At 42.9% G+C, this 24,733-nt stretch overlaps 1 protein-coding gene across 1 annotated transcript in view; it reads right to left on the reverse strand.

Moving 5' to 3' along the window:
• Window positions 1–280: 280 nt before the first annotated feature.
• LOC119169781 (clathrin heavy chain 1) overlaps window positions 281–24,733 on the reverse strand; it is a 34,528-nt gene continuing 10,075 nt past the window's right edge. The window contains exons 6-8 of the mRNA XM_037420801.2: window positions 22,758–23,051; window positions 16,300–16,470; window positions 281–13,487 (exon numbers count right to left, since the gene is read on the reverse strand). Coding sequence (XP_037276698.1) covers window positions 13,386–13,487; window positions 16,300–16,470; window positions 22,758–23,051 — 567 coding nt within the window. The 3' untranslated portion in view covers window positions 281–13,385. The remainder of the gene's footprint in view (window positions 13,488–16,299; window positions 16,471–22,757; window positions 23,052–24,733) is intronic.

Genomic DNA, 24,733 nt, shown 5'->3' on the forward strand with positions numbered 1-24,733 from the left:
CAGTGAAGGAACATGCAGGATTCTATGTGGAAAACATGTCCCATGCCGCCATTCACATTGCTATATTGTTTTTTTTAAAGTGATAATGAATCCTCGGCACATCATTAAAACTGCATAACATTGCCTTGCTTAAAGTAAGGAAGTGGCTTTTGTGGTGTTAACTCAGTTTTTTAGTTTACACGTGTCTATATATGCATGTGTACCTGGGCACACATACAAATACTTCTTGTACATCTAACATGCATGCACTAGAAAACATGCAATAAAGAATGAAGACCACTTAACGCAGGTAACACTTTATTTCATGTCAAGATGCCTGGTGACCTTTAACAAATCAAATGTCTTTCATCAAGGCGGTACAGAGATGTATCAAATGCAGGCCTCCAAAGCAAGAAGTTTCAAGAGCAAATGCAGACACAGGCATGTATGCGTAACACACGACACTGTCTATACAACAACAGTTTAAAATGAAGCACACATTAATAGCACATCTAGACTTAAGAAAGACACTCTCTCTTGCCATGTACACACACCACAACAGCAAACACTGAACACATATCATCGCTTGATGGTTTCTATCAATCAATACATTTGACAGTTCTCAAAGGCCACGAAAAATTAAAACTACAGACGCGTTGGCTTGGAGCGCAACACTTTTCGACGACCCAAAGCTTACAAAGAAAGGTAAAGAAGATGGTGGTTGTCATTGCCTTAGTGAAGCACACGTATGCTTGCAATGAAGCCAAAGGGCATGACAACACACTCTTGCGCTCAGTGCAAAGGTTCAGGATGTGTTTTACGCATAGCGCTCACTGCTTTACAACTAAAATTTGCTTGCGATCATGTACATTCCGAGAACAATGAAGTGCACGTCCACTCTAGTCTTCTCCAATGCTCCAATTACAAAGTGTAATATTGATCGGCCATGTCTCACAAGGTGCGCCTTAGCCCTGCTCTACCTTTGTCACGCAGGCACTTCCGAGTGCGCTCAAGTGAGAGGACACCGATTTCAGTGCACTCCGATGCAACAGTTTTCACGTACACTCAGGCTTCACTCTGCAATACAGTCTCACACTATCTTCTTCCTCCCTACGATTATAATAAAAGAAACTTTGATGTGGATTGACTTCATTGACTATCGGAAGTGCCTGACGGAGGACAACTTCTAATAGTTGAATTCTTTGGCTAGATTCATCATTTACTTCTTAGCTGGTGTTTCTAGAAGACATATTTGGTTCAGGCAAGGAGGGCACGCAGAAAAGTGAAGATGCAGGCATGTCACTGACTGTGCCCGCATTGTTATCGACCTGCTTCCTCTTCTGCATGCGTCAACATTGTGGCGAATACATCCATCATCAGACAATGCAAGAAAGACGTCACCGGCCTGTATGACTTACCCAAGCATTGGGGGCGGTAGTACAAACCTTCATCTACTCTTACTGGACTAAACACATCTCGGCTCGTGGCCGCATATGGGGACCACAGTTTTGGCACAGATATGGACGAGATTGCATACGGTTACTCTAATGGGACGGCACCGAGAGAAAACTTTCAAGAACAAAACAGAAGGCTACACTGCACTGTCTTGTACACAGCATATACTAGGTGTCTCAATTATTGAGGAATGATTTTTCAAGAGAACCAAAGGCCACGGTGCAGATAAAAGGCAAAACACACCAGCATGATGATACAAACATTCGAAGGAAGAGTAGAATAACATAGAATAAGCAGAATGCTAATCAATTAAGCAAGCTTGTGAATATTGACTTTACAGCAGCATTATCAATATGTGGTGTGTAAGGTGCTCTGTAACTGCCAGTTTCAAGTGTTCTTTATGAGGCTCCTCTTGGTCCGATTTCTTGCTCCTGCACCGATTAAAAAGGTGTCCAGAATACGCCTTGAAAGGTTTAGAGGGCAAACTGCACACCATTTGCCTACTCTTTTTATGCCACAGTTACTAGCACTTTTATGCATTAAATAAGCACATTGCCAAAATCTCAAGGCAGGGCTTTCATGTGGCCCTCACATTGAATGTTTTCACCCTGCGCCACAACGCTAATAGCAAAACACTCACCTTACTCATCAAAACTGGCAATGTGATACAAAAAAAAAAAAAAGAAACATTTTGAAGGCTTTTTCAAGTGTTTGCTGACAGTTCTGTCGATGCAGAAGGCCTCACTGCAAGTTCTAAAGCTACCTCCATGTTAGCTGTGCACCCATTGCATTCACATCTTTCACAGCCTAAACCTACATTATGCATCAAAAAATGCACCACACGATACCCGCTTTGAGCTGAAACCAAAGTTTAGACAGTGGTGAGCATATGCGCAAAACAGGGCAAAGGTCCGTGTGTGCTGTGGCTAGCTGTAAACGTGACGTCATGGCACACCTCGGTGATATATTTCACCCGTTCCCAAAAGAATGCTAAAGGTTAGCACCACCAGTTGTCTACATTATACACACCATAGTGAAAGAAGCACAGAAGATAACTAAAGCATGTGGACTGGATGCAGTGGGTGCACTGTGCTGCGAGCATGCGCTATACAAATAGAAGTAGTACATTAACATTTTAAAGGAATTCGAATCTTTAGAAATCTCTCCTTGCAATTAGCAGTCATAAACCACATTACATGCAGGCAGTACAAAGACAGCATGTTACTAAGACATGGTGACAATGCTGGGGATATCAGAATCAAAAGCAGTACAGTGATGCAAAACAAGCACAAAAACATTCCACAAACCAACAAGACCAACTGCTGCGTACTGCGTGGTGCAGACAGCTTACGAAATATGACAGTGAATAGCCCACGAAAACTTGACCTTTCATGCTCTTTAATCGACACCAAATACGCCACTCTGAGCACATTTGTCAAGTGGTGTTTCAGCATCAAGATGGACAGTCGACATCTTCAACTGAAAGTATTGCGTACAGCCCATTTGACCATTAAGACAAAAACATATATCCGGCGGTGTCATTGATAACACCCGATAGATTGCCGTAAATGCATCCAGGTGGCAAACTCATCCCAAGTGGTATTCTTGGCATATTACACTTGAGGTAAACCCCATCACATTCACTAGATTTCTAGTGGGTCATCATAACCCTCATTTTCTGTGGAGTGATTGAGTTCCTAAAACTGATTCACTCAACTTTTTTTTTGTAGGTTTCTTCAGCAGCATATTTGTTCGAATGCAACTTTATGTCCAAATCTGTTAATGTAATATAGAATAGCTTGTTCACACAATAGTTAATTGAATTTTTCGTAATGAGAACATCAGATATTTCATAACAGAGATCTGTAGTTCATAAGAAACCAGAAACTTAACCGTTGAGTCTCGTGTTAATCACAGATTACGATCGGTCCAAAGTTTCATTCCCCCTAAGCTTTGCTCCTCGTGAACTAAAGCCCCTGGATTTTTCCCTTTAACCAAAGTACCGACAACTGCCTCCTCTCCCAGCCTTTTCTCATGCACAGCCTCTGTCTGCCATTTTCCTCCGAACTTGGAAGTTTAACAAAGCCATGTACGTCCAAGTGCATTAGCCACGCATCTTTCAGCGGACACTGTGCTGTGACCTGCCTTTCTCTTCCAGTCAGTCCCCCGTCATTAGAGACTGGGGGACGCGTTTCACCAGGTGCTGCAAAAGTGTTAGGAAGAACATGGCTACCGAAAATGACTGTTAGCGAGGTTTGTCCGTGGTGCTCCAATGGTTGTCGGTATATAAGAAAGAAGAGGAAAAAAAATCTAGAGACTTTATGATCACGAACTGCAGGTGAATTGAAGCGGAGATGGAAGGTTCATACCCATGCACTCTTCACAAGCGCACACCTGAATGTGTTTTTACGATGAGCATGCGAAGCCACACACGATACTGGACAAAACAGAGGAAACAAAATTAACCAAGGCAGTCGCAATTACAAGCATTTTCTTTCCTCTGTCAGTTTCTGCACACTGCTTCCCAACTTCCCAACTGTTGGCCTAGCTGAAATGAATCCATCACTTGCTTTTTCGATTACAAAATTTTTTTGTAGCTGTCATAACTGGTCCCTTCAAGCGCTCCCCAAACACTTTGCAAGTCTTTATGTGCCACCATGTCACTCCACAAACACTGAGAACCGTTTGCTGATCCTAGTACCTTAACAAATGCATATTTAACTTAATATCATTATTCTAAGCCCTTCTAAGCTCGACAACTTGTCACATTATATAGCTACAGTTACTTACCTCATCAGAATGCAATGAACACACAGCTGCAAGAAGTAGTGAAGTGATGCTGCAATAGTGAAGTTAGAAATGTTTGGTACTGGCAGCCACTGCACTGTTTTGCTTGACTTTGGGACTCTCCTTGCAGGCACTCGACTCCCACCCATTGCGCGCTTATGTACACACCACCATGCCGATTCTGTGCAGTGTAGCGAAAGCTGGGAGTGGCATCAGAATAGAGATCTAAAGGAAGAGCTTCTCCAATGCTTGCCTTTCGATGGTCAATGCGTACTCAACAGAAACGGCCCAAAATTACTGATGGCACATATTAGGCGAACTCCTTGTCTTCCTCAGAACACATAGAAAGTTTTCATCTCAGTCACTCTTGCTTTCTATTGATAAACTAACCAACAACTTGGAAGCTAACCACCCTGGCACCATCACACCATGACTTGAACTAACAAACAACTTTTTACCCTGGCACCATCACACGCATGACTTAGCTGGCGACACCGAGTGCACAGAAGCTCCTACAAAAGCATAAAAATGGCTGCAGGATTTATTTTATTTTCTTCTAAAAGCATTCTCCGCACAATGGGCATGCTTATTTAAAAAAAAGTTCAAAATGCTAGAGGCCGCTTAAGGGTACCCTGAAAGCTAGCGTGATCCACATGAGGTAGCTAAATATAAGGGCGATTGCTGACGTTAACGGCAGAAATTCCTTTGGTAGTTACTTTCTAACTGAATGCACGTTATGCAAAGTAGGCATTGTATCAAAAGTTTTGGCAGCCATTGAAAAAGTATTAAGAACAAAACTTTCAGCAAACTCTGCGACTACCTGCTACTGACAGCAAACTCTGTCAAGTGCGTACAGTAGTAGACGAAATAGCAGCGGCAAAAGAGAAAAAACAATACAGGCTTGATGTGGGACTACCTCTAACAAATAAAACTTCTATAGTCACTGACAACGTCAGAATAAATACAAGCACTGCCCGAGTACTACAGTAAGAATCTCTGATAAAGTTTGTCGAGATTAGCAAGTTTTCTGTCCGAAGCAACTGTCTCTGTTATATGTTGGTTATACGTTCTTGTAGTTACTGTCTCATATATTCACATTGGTACAATAGGTGCACCCGATGTACCAATGCCAATGCACAATACCAATTTGCAAAGATGTCTTAAAATTTGAGATGGTGAAATACTTTGCCACCAATTGTTGCAAACCTCGTGCCAAGATAAAAAGATTGCAGGCCCGGAAAGGCGATGATACAAATGAACCACAGTTACCATGTTATCTTGTAGCCCTGAAACTGCAGTTTTGCGTGCTAATCTGTTTGCGACCACACAGGTTTCAAAAAGTCACCTTGCCCACAATACAAAAGTGTCATGCAGTTGAGCGTGCACAAAGCACGGCAGTAAAACGTACACACAATGGAAAGGGGGCAACTGTAGCAGGGTTAAATATTCTCATGTTCACCCATCATCTCTTGTCACAGCACAAGTACTAGCAATGATGATTATGATGAGTAACGTGTTAATGGCACAAAGGTTAAAGAGCACCATAGCAGAAGTACAGAGGGATATAATAGTACTGGCTGGCCTTCAGAGCTGCTTCGGGCATCGCTGTGAAGATTTGAGCCCAGAAGCACAGTTACAAAAGTATGCGGTGATCTTTTTCAGCCAATTCTGTGGTTTCTACGCCGCTCAAAAGATTGGACGTTGACTGCAACTGATATTCAAGCACCAACTATTTGCAATGATTAAGAATAGTGTTGTGAAGACAAAATTCTTACTTTTGTAGGACGGAATTCGTGTAATTGCTACGGACAAGAAACCAGGAGATGACAATTAGAAAAGTTACTTGGAGAACAGAAATCTTGCAAATAACCTCCGTCTTTAGGATATAAATAGGCGCTAAGGCTAGAAATAAAAAACTGTGTGATGGCTATTAGAAGGTCAAGATTACCTAGAAAACACAAATGCCTTAAATAGCCTCAGTCCTTAGGAAATGTACGACCATTAGTGACAAATGTCCCAGACATTGCGAAGGACACCACGGAAGAGCAGGAATTGTGTGGGGCACATGAGTTACGGCTTACCTTTGAGAAGTGCACAATCACTGCATGTTACCTGCATTGACACATGGGCAGACTGTTATAAATAGAAAATATGATTGGGAAGAAGTCAGGCTCCTGCAAAGAACGACAGAACGAGAAGCTTTAGCCTAGAAAGGAAAGCGCACAACGTGCATTATGCCAGCACAATTTTGTGTATCACGAGTTTCGAAATTTGGATCCACACGCAAGTTATGAATAATTTCAAGAGGAGTGCCATTTTGAAGGCTACCTAAACATTAGATAGGTGAGCAACAGTATTTTGGGGTAACGGGACGGTTTTGCCAATATGGAAAAATGCAGCTGACAACAAAGCATAATCAGATAGAGTAAAAGACAGCTATGAAATTTTCAGGAACAAATATCTACTGGATTCACACAGGCTAACGGTAATTGGGAATCTGCGTAGTGCAAGCAGTCTACATTCAGGAGGCCGGAAAGGTAACGAATAAAATGACAAGGTAATTAGCTGTATATACAGTAGAAATGAACCAGCACTAATGAATTAGCCTAGCCTGAAAGAGACGTTCACTCGAAGAGCTACATGACACAAAGGCAACGAAATTGCTTGCAAAAGTATTTGAGTTCAAAAAGCCTAGTATGCAAGAGACTGCTTGCTCATCGACAGAGTTTCAAAGGATGGGTCAGTAGCTTACTGCCTAACGCACATTCATAACATAGCTGAGCATAACATGAGCAACAGTGCGTGCCTGCAAAAGATTAGTCCCTTTATAAGGGTGGGACAGAAAAATCAGGCAACACAAGAAATCAGGCACAATCAGTGCTTGTACCCCTTGAAAACGATGGGGTATTCACCAGACTTTCGGTGACAAACGTGTACAGAGTAAAAACAGGAACACAGAAAGACACCACCTATGCAAACGGCATGAAAAATATGAGAGACGATAAGAAGTGAATACTGAAAAATAAATAACAGCAAAAAAAAATAAAGACAATACAGTTCTGTATGGGAACAGGTTGCCGAGAGCTGCCAGAGCTCACCTAGTATTAGGAAAGGTAGAATAATTAGAGCATCCAGTGTGGTCCATTATCATACAAAACATAGACTCATGAACTACTCGGCAGTCACAGACACCAGCACATTGTAAGTAAAATACAGGGCAAACCAGGCAGTGGTGCTAACACCCTCAAATAAAGTTAGCCAGTCTACACTACACTTTACTTAGAGTGCCTTTCATTCATTGAGTACAGTACATGCTTAATTTAGGCATGTACAATCACAAGTCTCTAAAGCACCAACAAGTGCAGATTTGTCTCATTTGTTTCCACTATGATAAGCACCCATCCAAACAATGTGGCATACCTGAGCGACACATCAGACAAAAACATTCTTTTCATTATAGCTATCCTCAGTTCGACATTTGTGTGCTCCAACACAATGAACGCGGATGGCTTCTGCTAAATTACTCACTCGCCAACACACAAATTAAACGACACACATCTCGCAGTCACGGAAGAAAGCGCTAATTTGATTTAGCCTCAAGGTGCAGACTGATACTACCTGAACTGCACGAGATTGTAAAATTCAGCTGTATGGCAAGCTTCAACATCGAATGGCTTGAGTAACTAGTGCACAAGCAAAATAAAAACAAAACGAGGAATATGTAAAATGAAAGAACAGAGAAAATATCGCACAGTGGCTCGTGAACTGCACGCCACTCGAAACTAAAAGAGAAAACTGTCAGTCGTGACAAGATATCTCCTCAAGAAGCTAGCTTCCTTGCTGCATTATTTCAGAAACACATCTTCAGGAAAGCAGTGCAATAAGCTGCTCTTCTCAAGATTAGTCGACACATTATCAGAACAACGCATGACAGTGGCATTTCACTTAAACTTCTAATCAATTACTACTCTCTTTTGTCACGATCAGCACGGTATCAAAAAGGGCATGGCGATTATATTACACAACATACAGTTTTGCAGCACATATGACGGGTAGCAACAAGGCCGGCTTCACTTGCTAGCAACCACTCAAGCAAGTCGTAAGAAGATGCATGAAACAACACGTGCCACACAACCATTTGACAATGCTGTCAGTCAACTGTTAGCTAACGACAAGTAAACCAACAATATAAGTACAGTTAAACCTGGATATAATAAAGTTGACAAATTCTCAAAAAATTCGTTATAAAGAGGCTTTCGTTATATGCAGGTTCGGTGCAAAAATTCGAAAAATATATGCACAAATTAAACAAAAAGGGAGATTGAATGCAGAGCTTATCCAAAACTGATATTTAGCGGTAAAAAGCTCGGTTACGATTGCGATAGCAATTATATAGACACTCTCGGTGGGTTCCTGACATCGCTGCCGTGTTCTGTAACAAGCCTAAAATTGATAACATACCCCCGCGCATTGTAACTTTGTAGCTTCAACGAGCGGGTAAATGAGCCCAAGCTCTCTTGAAGCACAGATCAAATGATTCGGTCTATCTCTATTGCCTGGAAGGCGCACAAGATAACATCCCCTGCATGTTGGAACTGCCGTTGAATGCTCAAACAGAAAGGAAACCACCAATCTTGAACAAGCATGAAAAAACGCGAAGGGGGTTCGCTCAAGTAGCAGCAATGAACTTTGATTTTAAGGGCAGTCGTTATCACTGGCGCGCTAGTTATCTCGGCAAGTATGAGTGCACTTCCAACACGAAGGAACTGTTTGAAAAGAGCACTTCTCCCTGAAGCAGCCGTATTCGCTCACACCAGCGTTTTGTAAGAGTTCTGCGATATTGAATCTGAAAGAGTTGGCTGCCGGCCTTACTTCATGTAACACTTACAATTTTTCTTGATCACATTCATTGCATTGCATTCAACGCCCCGTCGTGTTTTTGCCAGAACTAATCAGCTAATTGTGAAAGCTCCGAGCCTGCAAAATCACGGCGCGGCGCAAGATAAAAGTGCGTGACGAGTCGACCACCGAAGATCCGTCGTCACTGTGGTCTTGGAAAGTTTCCATGAGCGCCTAATCTGACATACCCTCGGTGGTCACGACATGGTTGTCCGCATTAAAAAAACAAAAAAATATAGCAAAGCTGAAAGTCGCCGGGAGCCACAGCATTCGTGCACAGTGAAACCATGCACGGGCGCACAGCGTCGAATACGAAGAGCAAACAACACAGACTGCATACCGCAGAAAACTATTCGGTAAAGCGCCCTCCAAGTGCAGCACGGCCCGACATATGTGACCCTAACTAAAAGCCTGGCACTGCAAACAGCAAAAGTAGTTTTGTTTTTTTTTTGTTTTGTTTTTTTCTTTTGGTTTGGAGGAAAGAGCACATCCACATGTGCGCCCGCAGCGGCAACGCCGGCTCGTGGGGTGCAGGCCCGCCTGTCCACCTCACTCCCACCCGTGTGCAATCACGAGTGCTAGTTTTCATTTGCTAAGCCGTGCACGCCACCACCACTTCGAGCTTCGTCGGCAGCGGTGCACCCGTGGAAGAGGCATGCTCGTACCGAAATACCTAGGGCAAAATTGCTAGATTGTCTGTGCGGAAAATTCATCATACCAAGACTGTCTCCCTCTGTTGCTTCGTTACATAGGGGTCACAAATACATGTGCTTCTATAGAGCAACGGCGGGGAATAAAAAACTTCGTTATATCGAGAAATTCGTTATATCGAAGATTCATTATGAGCAGGTTTAACTGCACACAGAGTGGAACCAGCAGTGCATGGCACCCGCAGTGTACAGTAGAGCCTCTTTCAACAGAATCTGAATGAACGGCGAGAATATATGCTCAATTTAACAGGAGTTTCAATTACTCAGAAAGGTGTATATGGGTGGAGTACCCAAATCAAAACCAACCGAATTGCGGGCCGTTGTGCCACATAGCCGATTTCTGTTCACCGAGACTCTACTACTTCGCTGCCAATCCGGATTCTAGCAACAGGCGGACACTCCATGTATTTCACAATATGTAAGAGCGTGATACTTGACTCAAAAGTTCAAAAAAAAATGAACAAAAAAAGCATACCCTTACAACCAGGCCTCTCCTACAGGAGGCATGCGAGTTGGCACGTGCACAACAACGACAGCAGCATCAAGAAAAAAAAAGTATTCACAAAAAGCTATTACTAATGACAACACATGTACTTCCAGCAAAGTTCCCCGAACTGAAAGTTCACAGCAGGTTATGTCGGCTCAAAAGGTCACTGACCACCACACTCGCACACATGTTGTGCAACAACAAACTTCTTTTGCTCTGTAACCCCCCGCACTCCCCTAAAAGTCGTCTCTTTATGAAAACATTAGACGTAAGGAAAACCAGAAGAAAACAACACATGTAGCCTTTCTGGTCAGGTAGGTCTCTGGCATTGATAAGGCGCATTAGTATACAACAGAACAAGTGCTAGCAAATGTTTTCACTACAAAGTCAAACATACCCCTCCCCCAACCTCTAAATGAAAAAGTTGTCATGCTTAATTAGTGTTTGCAACAGCTGACTTTTGACAACTTCTAAAGCTCCAAGTCGGCACACAAGTATTGAAGGTCACACGCTATGTTTAGGAGATAAACGGTACCAAAAAATGTAAAAACATCTCAACCAGAGCTGATGATCCAACACATTTCAATGTAGAGTAGCGTAAAATTATATACACCACGAATATTTCTTAAAAGTAAATATACAATGTGAAAGGAAAAAGTCATCTCATTTGACATGTGGGAAGGAAGAAAAATAATAATAAGAGAAGCAGCCACTCTAGCACCTCGATAGCATGTAGCATAAGTTTAAGATGTAGGTACAACCAGCTTCTCGAATTAAAAGGCGGTTGCATTCATGGCCCAACTTCACACCAAGTTATCACTTTCAGGAGCACTGCTTCAATGAATATGACAATGCTTGGATACACTGCTGCGGTGCTTCACTCATAAATATGCCCACCTCATCTCTAGTGGTGTTAGAGTGTAAAGTGCAGGCCGTCTACGCGATGATGGGCATCAGTTGTTTCGAAAATAGGAGGTATGCATTATGTTTAGCCGTAACAGTCAGTAATAGAAGTTTCTGCGATTCCTGTCACTAGCAATTATTTTTTTTTCCTCCAAACGTCGTGAAAGATGAGGAACAGTTTGTTTACGTGAAAGCGCACTCCATGATAGAGAAATTAAGGAAGCTGCTACACAGCTTTTGAACAAATTTCATCTCAAAATTCTGATTCTGCGCAACGTTTCACTACAGAATTCTCAGTACTACGGCCAGGAAAAGCCGCTTATGAGTTGCTTCATTATTTATGCCATGTTTTGCAAGAGGAGCATAAAAGGTATATACAAAGGACAAATGCAAGAAATCAAAGTAAATGTTGCTACAAAAAAGCAAACAATTCGTATTTTCAAACATAAAAATAATGCATGGCGCTACTCCTGTCCTTCGCAATGCAGCTTCAGTGAAAACGATCCCGTAAGTGTTAACGACACACCACATTCACGCAAATGAGCATAAAAAAAAAACACTCGCCCAAAATATAGCATAAAATGTAAATGACAAGAATGAGTGAACAACTGTCATGCTTGAGAACACTCGTTGACTCAGTCGGATCTTTGCCTTTCTGCATAAAAAAGCTCCTCCAACTCTTTCTGCATCAAAAAGCTCCTCCAAGCTCGGGACAAGACCACGCAATCGCTTTGCCATCTTTTATGCTAATAAAGAGATCTTACTAGCAAATGTCCTTCGCTAGTATAGTTTTTTACATGGCAGTGGCCTATTAGACAGACTATAATACTCCCATTCCTCACTCTTTTTTTCTTTCTCTACATGCCTGCTTTTTCTCGCCGCCCTTTATTCCATCTTCACTCAACCCCTTTGTGTCGCAAACCCTTTGTTTCTGCATTGGTTAACCCCCCTGGCTTTCACTAACTTCTATTCCCCTTTTGCTCTCACTCGTAAACACCTTGCAAGGCCCTCTACTAGTTAACCTATCTCTGATAACTTTCTAAAGTAGTGAAGTGTCTGAAGGGTAGGTGAGGACAGATATATCTGAGAGCCAGCCATTAACTGTAATGAAATAAAGACTATAAACAAAAACTTTGGTTGTTGCCTCCAGACACTTCTTTTGTTTTATGTGCTGCACACGCAGCCTTGAAGTGTGGCTTAGGAAATAGCTATAATGCTGGGAAATGAAACAGCCGTGAATGATGACAGCTAGGCCACATGTGGTTGAAACTCATGATGTAAGAAAGCATAATTTCACAGCGTCATTCTTAATTGCGGCTGTTTACTTTAAAATCCTCAACACTACTTGCATCGTGTCCTCCCTACAGCATGCTCATGTACTTTAGGCATTCTCACCTTACGATCATCACAGCTTGCTTCTGTTAAAACAAACCAGTACTTTGCTTAATGCAGCTAGTGGCTCTTTTGCAATACATACCTACCACACACTGTGCATTTTGGATAAAATCACCATCTCGCTGAATGCGAGAAAAGCAAAGCCGTAAACCTGTGCTTATAGCCTGCACCAAATCCAAGTACCAAACTCAAGTACAAAGCACGAATTCAAGTTATGACAGCATCTTTTGTCTCACTTGTGTTCAGCTCCATAGTGAAACTGCACACATCAATATGCAGCTGCATGGAAGGACACAGTCGTCTGTGCCGTGCAGTCGTATCAGAATCTAAATTATGCGTACAAATTAGTCCATTTTCTTACGCCACACCATGCCCCTGCATCTGCCAGAACAAACAATTGCAAAAGTACAACATTAGCTTGGCTTGGCTTTCTCAAAATCTGAATGCAGCCTCTATGCTTAGTTTAGCACGAGGCCACTTTTTTCTTTCTTTTCTTTTTTTTCCTGCCCGAGCTTCGCAACTGGGCACGTCACTTGCGTGCAGGTGCAGGCTATGTGCATGCAAAAGGACCACACCGTGCGCACCTTTTCGTGCTAGAAAGGCAAGCGGCACAAGCACGGCATGTACACACTAAAACGCTTCGCAGCACCCTGGCGGAATCATCACACTTGGTCTCCCCGATGACTAGACAAAACACGAGAGCATTACTTTGACCCAGTGCAGCCCGTGCGCTGCCTCCGAGCAGTATCAGGACCAGCGAGGGTGCACACTCAGGGCAAGGTCTGCCGCAGTCGAGTTGCGATGCCCGGTCTGTTCACCACCTCTACGATGCGCCGTAGAAGCGCCGCCTTTTTTATCTCAACTAAGAGGACCTGTGAAATGCAAACAGAAAAACAACTGTATAGTTGACAAAACTTTCACAGACCAAAAAAAGATATCCTCTTAAGTTTTTCACAACTGCTTAAATTTGAGATGGGCTACATATTCAACCTTGCAGCACATTAATGATAGTCAGTGCACTGTCAGAGAGCATCCCAAGTGTTGCGCTCCATTCAATTAAAGAGACAGCATGCGTGAATTTGAAAAAAAAAGGGGGGTGGGGGGATGGTTTTAATACCCTGACAGAAAAAAAAAAACAGGGGTGGTGTAACATGCAGCAACGATGACCATTCAGCGTAAGAATGTCAAAAAAATTTACAAACTCTGAAGCTACATGCCTCAGAAATGGTAAATTTCAAAGCATAAATATAACTATAGGGCACATGGTAAGGGATGACACCAGGTTTAGATTACGTGGGTAAATTTAATATGCATGTAGACATAAGTTGTAAAGGACGTTGTTGCATTTTCTCGCAGAGAGCTGCAGCAAACATTGTAACAAAGGCAAAATTTGTAAACATTAGCTTTTTGGTGACATACTATGTCACACCACACTGAGTAGACAGTTGTTTTTTAAAAAAAGTAATGTGCACAAGTCTAAATTTTCGAAATGCAGTTAAGAAGCCTTCTAATAGTTGAACCCTCGAAAGATTTTTACAGCAAAGGCAGTTATGACACCACAACAACAGACAATTTTGGTGCCATAGTTGTCCGCCACCGCCAGTGTCTATAACCGCTATTGCACAAAATGAGAAAAAATGAAATGAGAAAAAATTTTTATGGTTGCATGTGAATCTAACCCGAGCTCTCTATGTGGCAGTTGAGTGTTCTATCTACAAAGAAAGAAGTACTTGAGGAGGAGAAAGTTGTAGGCCACGGCAGCGCATGAGCGTCACAGAGAAAATGTGACTTTTCGCTGCAGCATGACAGATGAGGCATCGCAGTAAGGCAATGCTTTTATCGATAAGGGCAGGAAATGTACAAAGGTGTGATGGCAGCAGATACAAAAAGCACCAGTACATTTTTGATTACAACCCTGTTATAACGGCCAAGTTCAGCTAACTAGTCAGCCCTACATGTGAAATCGCACAATTGCAAGTGTAATGTACACTTTTAATAGGCTACAACACAAAAGTGCTGAGCTGCCGTTCACTACTACTTCTTTAATATTATCTGGGGTTTAACATCCAAAAACAACTATATGATGAGAGATGCCGTAGTTAAGGGTTCCGGAAATTTTAACTACTGCTTCTTTGTGAGAGACCACTGCGTCGAAAAGATGTGTTCCTTTCAAGAATTGAAGAAGTAAACAATCACTGCGACTGGGTGCACTCAGGAATAGATTGCACACAAGAAAGACTCGTGGCAAAGGCATGCATATGGTACAGCAAGTGCTCCGGCAGTGGCCGTGCAGGTTCGGTACGCAGTGCTGCACACAACTAAGAACAATTGACGCCCCGAGGCATCAAATGCTGCATTTCAATGAAAGAGCAGAGATTTTTATGCACTGACACACCGGTGGCGGCGTACAACTATGGCGCTCAAAAATGATCCTAGTCGTGATCACATAACAGCTTTTGTAGTAATATACAGTAAATGCGGTTATAAACAATCAGGCACCTATGCATGCATATGCGTAGGTGTCAAGGAATGGCAGTTGCTGTCTAGTTTCTGATACAGCTAGACTATTTATATTGAAAGACGCAGGAAGACTTCACCAGGCAGGACCAGCACGATCATTTATTCCGCGATGATTGCTTTGGCTTAGAAATGCAATGAACGAGCCCGATCGCGATGATGATGGTCATGTATACAAGTGAGAACGATGAAGTATGATAAATGTGCTTACAATATATATAATGTAAATGCTTACAGTGCAGGACTGGCTAAACTAATTCCGCTTTTTCTCACTCCCGTTTGCCACCTAAAGAACTCCATGTATTTGTATACTGCCTATTGAGCAATACCCCCAAGATGAAAGACCAGTTATCATGAAGCTGCTGAAAAATTCTCAGAGAAGCAAGAAAGCGAATGCACTTGTTAGCAGGTGTGCAGTGGCTGAGCAGTGGTGGTTGGTGTTCGCCACTGTTTTTGACCATGCATGCGCACCAGTCCAAAAAGTTAGTCGGTGATTTTCCCCTTTATTGTGCTTTTTTTCACCTGTGTTTTTTATGTCGGGACTGCAAGTCCAAGGATGTTAACAGTCAGAATTACACGACTGCCTGTTTGTAATGTTTTGAATGCATATAGTCTTTCAAAAACAATAGTTTAATTAAAGTGCAATACTGCTTATAGTAGGGTTATTTGCAACTGCACAGCAAATCATGTTAGAAGTTGTCTACGCAGTACTGACGGAGTGAAAGGCTGACAGAGCACAACTATGTTGAGAAGGCTAGAGATGGCTTGTTAACTATTAGAGGCACATGTGGGCGTTGGCATCTTATTCATAAATGTTATATTTTACGCAAGCACCAAATAAAATTACTAAGCCATTATACTAAGTTAGGCCAAGAGCGCATGAATAGAACATCTTTATAATCAGCTAGGAAGTAGGTGTCGTTCCTTGACCATAGCATGTGAATGCCCGAGTGTGTGCAGTCACATTCATATATTTTGTCTGGCTATGGATAAACCATGGCTAAAAGTTAGCGCATGTGTCTACGTTCGTTCCTGTCTTGTTTCATCACATAAGTTCAGCATTTACCATTGAATATCTTGCACTAACAAGGCCAAGAATTGCACTCATAACCTAAGGATGTTTGCCCTAATGATGCAGGGCTGCAAGAATCGCATTCTGAAGCTCACCTGGCCATTCCGTGACACGACCATGAGCCCACATGTGGGTGTGATCGAGGCAGTGAAAGTGATGTCGGGACACACAACGTGCAGACACAGAGGCGTCATCGTCTCCAGGTCGCACAAGTGCACGACACCGCACTTGGTCAGTACATACACCAGGCCCTGGCTACTGGACACCTGGACAGAGGAATGACATTGCAGTCGCAGGATCGCATGCCTGACGTCAACAATTAATAGGTTGACAGATGATGCTTTATCTGCAGCTAAAGGAGCACAGTGGTGACACAAAAGAATGCTAAAGAATAACAACGTGCTGGGTTTGTGTTTTTTTTTTTTTCTAGCGTTACCTTCCTTTTTGCACACCACCCTTTGAAAGCAGCAATGTCATCGCATTAAAGAGGCAAAACTCTAAAGCTCAGTGCATCAACTCTGTCATCACCACAAGAAAAGTGTCATCTTCAAAGGAGCACTGACAAAAATTTCGCATCTTGTTTTTCTGTGGAAATCAGTAGCCAACAACCCACTTACCATGGCTGGAAACCTCGATGGCTCGATCGTGCTGCGGCTAATTATTTGGAAAGGACTTTATACCTTAACAGTTTCAGACAGCACTGAGTGAGACGGGACCCAAAGCAGTTTTTGTGTAAAAATAGCTGGATACATGAGAACAAAAAAACCACACACATGTGAGCACCTCATGGACAGCTCCTTTCAATGAAGGCTCCCTCAGAGATGTTGTAAATATGAAATAACCAGCCAAAAATGATTGTTGAAGCTAGGACATTACCCTCTGTACTTTCGTGCAAGCTTGTCCCTCTTTCCACTGTATATGTCTGCTAGGAGGGAGTGCTCACAAGGATCACAACAGTCAACACAGACTCAATACGCAAGTTGAGGTTGGTTGTCTAGAAAAAAAAAACAGAGACGCGTTCCCCGTGTGGTGCCGCAAAATGCACCTCTCTAAAAGGGGTTCAACTACTGTATTTACTCGCGTAATCCTCGCACTCGCATAATTCTCGCACCCCCCACATCGCCCAAGAAAAATACGATTTCTTTTTTCCTCGAGTAATTATCGCACCCCAGAAAACTGCCGCAATAATGTCGTCTGCTCGTTCCAGCCACCTGTGATGATAGCGCACGACATTTGGCACCATTTCTTAAGCATCAAGCATACTACTGCACGCAAATTCAATCCAATCCAAGCCAAGCCGAAGTGGCCAGTGCGCGTTGCGGCGTGTTTTGTATGCTGTGTCAGTAATCTTGGCACGTTATGGTGTGATACTGAAGCTACACGGCTCCTTCAAGTTGCAAGTGATAGATGACAATGGCACTAAACGACGACATCAGGGCCGCCGGTAGGCCCTTCGGAGTCTACGAGTTTTGTGATCGCTACTGGTGACGGCAGCTGAAAGCCACCAAGACGCGTTGGGCCTGCCGTGGGCCTAAAACTGGGATTGATGGTAAACTTTATTTCGTCAGAAGGAAACTGCGGACGATTCTGTTAAATAGCCATAAGCCCAATACTGACGTCCTACGCTTACCTTTTGAGGGCTCCTGGTGAGCGACGAACGCTACCATTACGCCCGCAACGCCCACAAGCTTTGCGTATGGTATTCTAATTCTCGACTATTTGCTTGCACTTTTTGCGTCTCAAATAAATCTTGCCTTGTGTTGAACCTCTCCTTTTATTGTTGAGGTAACTCTTAATTAGTACTTCTCAAAGCTTGCTGTTAGTTGCTGGTGTGAGAATCCCGATTTGCGGCCACTTTTTTTTTTTTTTTTTTTTCGCTCGGTACGTTCTCGTGAAAAGTTCTCCCCGCGTAATTCTCGCACCCCCACACTTAGCATCGCTTTTTCGGCAAAAAAAGTGCGAGGATTATGCGAGTAAATACGGTAGATAGTATACAAAAACATTCATAACAAAAATATTTAGAACATAAATTTTGTAGGTAAATGACACAGGAATAGTATGAAAAATAATAAGTGCTCCCTACAATGCTCGTATTTGCATACAGTAAAACCTCGTGAATTCTAAGTCACCGGGACTGTAAAAAGTCTTTGAACTAGGTAAGCAATTTTTTTTAATCAACGAAACATACACAAAGTGGGATACAAGAAACTTTGAATTATTGAAAGTAATCAGAGGGGCTCGTTGGCTGTGTGGGCTAGTCTGCAGCTCTGAGAGTTTTGTTTTTCAGCAATACCTCTTGACAATTTTGCCACAGACACAGGAGAATTTCAGGCCTTGCTGCTTGCAGCGCAGGAATAAAAAAGTTTGGCAGATACCCCTATCTTTGGAATTGATTTTAAGCGAAGCATGTGGATGAAAGGTGACTGTGTGGTAACTTTTTTATTGAGCCAAACGTTCAAAGTGGCTCTAAAAATATGTACAAATGAACGCACAGACATACGTTAAAGAACCGCATATGTTTTATATTGTCACAGAGAAACAGGGACGTGGATATGAAACAGGACGCACAACTCTTGGCACAAAAGGCCAAGAAACACCACAGCGTACACGCACCGAACTACTTTGTTGTCCTACTTCGAGAGGCTGGCCTCTATACTTGCCCGCTTACCTTGTGTCTTCCTCTCAAGAGCGACTGTCGCGGTTAATTAACTAAGGTGCCAGAGATGACTATGGAGGAAGATGGTCACGTCAACGAAAAAAATACAACTAATTGTTCACAGTTGCATAACGATTAGGCTTGTGTGATTAGAGAATTCTTTGTTAAAAGTGAATTCGAAGTGAATAGCGATTTTGGTCACATAATTTCAATCGAATTCGTTTAGTATATATCATGTATATAATGAGACATGGGCATAGTATTTGTCATGACCTAACTAACCTTCGCAATATTTTTTAGGAATTGAAACAAGGCCTGTGCAAATGCCATTTTTTCAGTTCAAAGGACGTGGAAACAACTTTAAATAGTAGCAGCATTTCACTTTCAGTAGAATGAAGGTGATAACCTGTAAAATATGTTAACATTCAAAACTTACTATACACAAAGCATATAATTTGGTATAACAAGCTTTTAAACTTGAAAAATGAATAATCAAGGCAAGCATAATATGCTCATATAACCTTGAAGTCGGGCTTCGCAGCAGTGCGGGTTTTCCTTAGATGGGTGTTCTCACATCTTAGCACTCCCTTGTTGAAGTGAAACCACCTTTATTGGGAGTTACATGCGGACTACACCAGATGGTTCATTTCAAATACTTCAAATTTTTCAACAACTTAAATTCAAAACAAACAGAATTCACATACGGTAGTATTCAAAGGATTCGGTGAAGGACTCGAATATTTGCACAAGCCTAGTAACGATGCCAACAGGATCATGAGTATTTTGCGACACCAGAAGTGGTAAGCTGATATGAAGTGCTGGTGCTCGCGAGGACGGTAGCCCTGGACACTGCTACATAAATCAACTTCAGCGGATGGCACCTAACTACAACTTGCACTAACCCAACATGACGGCTGTATCCTAAGAGTACATATATATTGTTTACAAAATTGGATAGCCAGCATTGCAACCACAATAGACGTTTCACGAACATTAGGGTCTATTTAAAAAGTAGTTACAAAACTTGGCGTGGCTCTGTGGTACTACAATACTTGATTGCCACAAAGAATGCTAGGGTTCAGATTCCTGCTGAGGTTCCCACATTTATTCATTGCATTCGGGTCAACGCTGCTAATGTCAGCTTTTTCCTTAACTCTCACGCATTAAAATTGCCTATGTCTGTTCTTGCTGCTCCTGGGTAGACACAAACTGTCAATCACCTGTGGCACATACATCTGGTGGAACGGGCTTGACGACATACATATGTGATGGCATTGTGACATTATTTATGTCATGACCAGAGATTCATATTCGTCAAACCATCTTATCTCTCATACTAATTCTTTCTGGTAAAATAAAGAATTTAATAATGGCCAGTTTGACTGAATTCGGGATGTGATTTGACTGAAGACATGATAACTGAAGTTTTCGAACTGAGCTTTGCACATTGCCAGCAGTTCAGGTGCGCAAATAGCTGGAGCGACCACCAATCGAAGGTTCACATACATCCCCAATTCCAGTAAGACTGTCCTTTGTTGATTTATTTATATTTCCAGAGTGAATGGGTAAATCGTGATGCACTGACAGCGATGCTCGTTGACCTCCAAGTACATCCGAATCACAGCTGTCTTTGTCCCCACAGCTCCGAGGAGCTTGTGCACGTGGCACAGTCAGTCACAGACATGGTGTAGCGTGGTCGGTGTGGTCACCCACCCACTGAGCGTTCACTCTCCACGGCTTTCACACTTTTGATACTCTGTGCTAGCAGGACCACATGCCTTGCATGATTTCTGGTTTTTGCTGACTTGTGCATCACGCGAAGACAGTACTGCTCTGTTAGATTATGGTTTCGGTGTTGTGCTTTCACGCCTATTTTAGTTATTTTGGAATTCGCAGAGTATTTGTGCTATCAGGTGCACGGCTGGGGCATCCAGAGAACGTAGAAGCATCGTCACTTTGACATTGTCAAAAAATCGCCTTAGATCACCTTTAACCACAAGACCACTTTGGCAGGTCCAAACCGATCGTCAAACCAAACCAATCAATTGCTCTATTTAGGTAGCAGTTCCGCTTAAGAGATTTCCATTTACTGAGCGTCTTCTGTATTTTTTACAGATGATATTGGTCCCCTCAGCGGCGAAAAAGAAAAGAAAGAAGAAATCGTGCACAGTCATAAAACGTCTCCCACCACACTATGGGGCAGGGTGGAGACATGCTCAGTGCATCCTTCTTGGTGTGAAGAAAAATTATACAGATTGCCAGAGCAACGTGTCGACCCTGCACGCAACCACAGAAGTAGCTCTTAGATTGCATGCAGAAGCTGACAACTAAGTACGCATGGCGGAAGAGTTACTTCGGGCTGTGAACAAAACCAAACGCTCAATGGCTGCAGATGTCCCGGGGCGACTCGAAACATCATCGCGGTCAAAGTTTGAAGCTAAGGTGCAAGTGGCATCTTCAAACTCAAAGAATGTGTCCTCGTTACTCAATCCAGGTGGTGTGCCAAGGCACCTTTAGGCAGCGCAGACACGCATGACGTCATGGCCATGGGCAACTAGCAAAACTGTATGTGGCCCTATGTAAGATTTAACGATAAATGCGAAACGAAAAATTTTCGACACTGGCTGAACAGGACAGCTCTACGTGTTATATGTGTGGTGGACCTATGGAAATAAGTTTTGATCAAATATATTCTCCCGGACTTGAAGCAACAGCTCACTAGTGAGTAGCTGGTGAAACTTTCTCGTAATTATTACCGATCAACACTGTCCCTTTGTGAAACTGACACTTACAATTCGACATTTTACTTGCAAACGTCCGTGTTATTGAAGCATTATTACAGGCAGCACACATTCCTCTCTCATGCGTCAGCCACGCCAAATTTCCCAACTACACATGCACATTGGTTTGCAGAAATGGTCAGTGGAAAACCACTAGGTCACCACCGCGAAAAAATTCAAACCGATTCTGAAAGCTTAGAGCCTGGACTATTCACTAAGAAGTACTAGGTGCATGACAAACCATTCCAACGTCCTCAAAATTAGCAATTCAAAGCATTGATCACTGGTGATCGAGTTGAATAAGCATGGCAATGAAGGAGTCAAGTTTCGGTTGTGAAACGGCAAATTGATGCAACTTAAACCAACTAAATTTTGTAACTACATGTGCCAGAATCACTCTCGATTCAGACAAATGGCATAAAATAAAAAAAATCTCCAGAAAAGTCACTTTGTTCAGATGTCCAACTGCCCTCTACATAATGCCAACTGAATGACAGCTTTACGGACGGTTCAGTGACATTAAATGGAACAACACCCCTCTCTTTCAGACCGCACTACTAGCTCTGGGAATACTGGCCCTACCACCCTTTGCTGACTGACCAATAAGCAGCATTTACCCTAACATGCATGCATATCAACTAGTTGGCCTCATGACAAACAAACAAAGCATTGGGAAACCCTGAGGTGAAGAAAGGTGCTGTCATTCTTCAACCTGTTCTTTTCCAAAGCATGTCATGCCCTTTACTTGCCAAGAATTATTTTTGAAGTATCAATAATTACATTATTGAACTTTACACACTAAAACCATAAAATGATTACGAGGAACACTACAGTGTAGACTCTCTAATGGGCACGTCAATCTAAGCACAGCACTGTCTTTCCTTCTCACGCCTGTCGAAATGTGGCCATTGTTGCCAGGCATTGAACCCACAACCTTGTACTTAGCAGTACAACATGATAACTGCTAATATCATAGTAGGTACACGACAGTATTCCATACATGTAGCATGCATTAATTCAAAGCACATTTAAAATGACAGATACCCCTTTTGCTACATTTTGGCAGCTACTATCTCATGGGAGCTCATTTCGACTGATCAAAGAAACCTCGACTGACCTGCAGACACACAGGGAAGTCGAACTTGTCGAGGGGGTCGAAGAACTCGAGCGTCTCGGCAATGGGTCCCCGCAGGGCGCCCCCCGAACTGGCGGGTGGGCTCAGCTCGGTCAAGTGGAGGCGCCCCTCGGGCCGCTGTCCTGCAGGTCCCCGGTCGGCCAGCAGCAGCAGCTGCGAGACGTACGGCTGGTCCTGGAACTGGTGCCTGCACAGCTGCACGCACTGGCCGGGCAGCAGCTGGTTCACACGCCGGTCCACGCTGTACAGCTGGACCAGACCAGAGACCACCTGCTCCTGCAACATCCACACCACAGGAAGATGAAGCACTCACCAGTTCTTCCATGCATGCGAGCTTTACACTGTGGTTAAAGTGAAAGCTTTACCTGCCTCATCAGAAAGGAAAAGTCATCGTCAGCACAGTCAGCGCCATCAGCGTACACAATACTAGGATACACCGAGATGTTCTAAACAGGGATGATGATAACGTTATCATCATGTTGACCACGAACTATATTCATCAAACAATGATGGTGCCAACTATCGATGATGACAATAATCATCAGTGAAGAAGATGATAACGATGACCACAAGAAATGGCTTTCACCTTCAAGTCATCTTAGGAAAATCCACGAGGAGCCCTTTTAGGTCCTTTTGTCAGATTTTCATGCTGAAGTGACGTTAAAGAACACACCAGGAAAGGTATAGGTTGATGACTGAACTGCCTGCCTGACTAACTTGTCACCAATGAAAAAACACACAATAGCATCTGCGCAATTGCTCGTTTTTGGGACGAGAACTGGTGGCGTGATCTCCTGCTACAACTTGACCACCGCAGCGGTGGTCGAGTGGCATAGCATCCGATTTCACTGCAGGCAGTACCAGGTTTTAATTCCCAGAGCCACCAAACATTCACAGATTCTTTTAATGGGGAGAAGAGTACCTCAACCTGGCACTCGCTTGTGTCCGTACTGAAAGGTGGCCTCTCTGCTTTTCTCTGTTCCTCCTCCCTCTCCATATTTAGGGTGCTGCCTTTGAAGTCGCAGAAATAACAATATTTTCTGCCCTAAACCACACTCCAGACAATGGTCATAGAAGGGAGCACACTATCACTTTTATTAGGATGGGTAAAGAGTGCCAGCGCGCCCTCGAACTTGTTCGTTTGTTTTCACTTATGCATTGCTACCTAAGCTTGGGACATGACTTGTTGATAAGTGTTGTCAGCGAGAACTGGCATGGGGCCCAATGCATCGGAGTTAGTGCATGTGCATTGCCGTATGGTAATGACCAAGATTGTAAGGCCAGGCATAATGAAAATGGCTCAAATTTAACAAAAGTAATAAGAAGTGCTGAATAAGTTATACCTTGCTGCAATTGCAAATTGAGGGTGAAGTGAGAGAGATGACACGCGGCAAGCAGCGACAGGCTAGGCAGAGAGTGACGTCAACATGTGTGCACTGCGAGGGAAGGTGCGACTTACTTGGCACCGCTCTAACACCTGCAGCCACGAAAGTGCAGTGCGAACGGAGGGACAGCTTTACACAGGCTAATCAAAGAGCTGCTTCGCATTTAAATGTGAACAGCTCCAATCTGTTGAGAAAGCTTCTGAATAATGATAAATGCTCAGTTTTCGCAACTTCATGACAAAGCTCTGTGATTGGAAAACTCTGGGTGCAAAGTGAATTTGAATGCATACCAAGCGTCAGCACAACTTGAATAAACCATTTTTTGAATACTTCCTAAATGTCTCCAGAATATTTTTCAAATACTTCAAAGCAAAATTGCAGAAGAAAAAGTTGGAGAGGATTCCTAAGCATATTCTTATGAGATAGAAACATGAAAAGTATTTCTTTTGGCTATGTTAATAAAGCACCAACGGGGTGGTGTTTCATGGTTGTCTTACAAAGAATTAGGCAATGCAAAGGCGGAACTGTGTTTATGTGCACGATTTCGTGCAATCAAGGCGTTGCTGACAACAC

This window comes from Rhipicephalus microplus, unplaced genomic scaffold (genome assembly GCF_043290135.1).
Source record: "Rhipicephalus microplus isolate Deutch F79 unplaced genomic scaffold, USDA_Rmic scaffold_21, whole genome shotgun sequence".
Taxonomy (NCBI): Eukaryota; Metazoa; Arthropoda; class Arachnida; order Ixodida; family Ixodidae; genus Rhipicephalus; species Rhipicephalus microplus.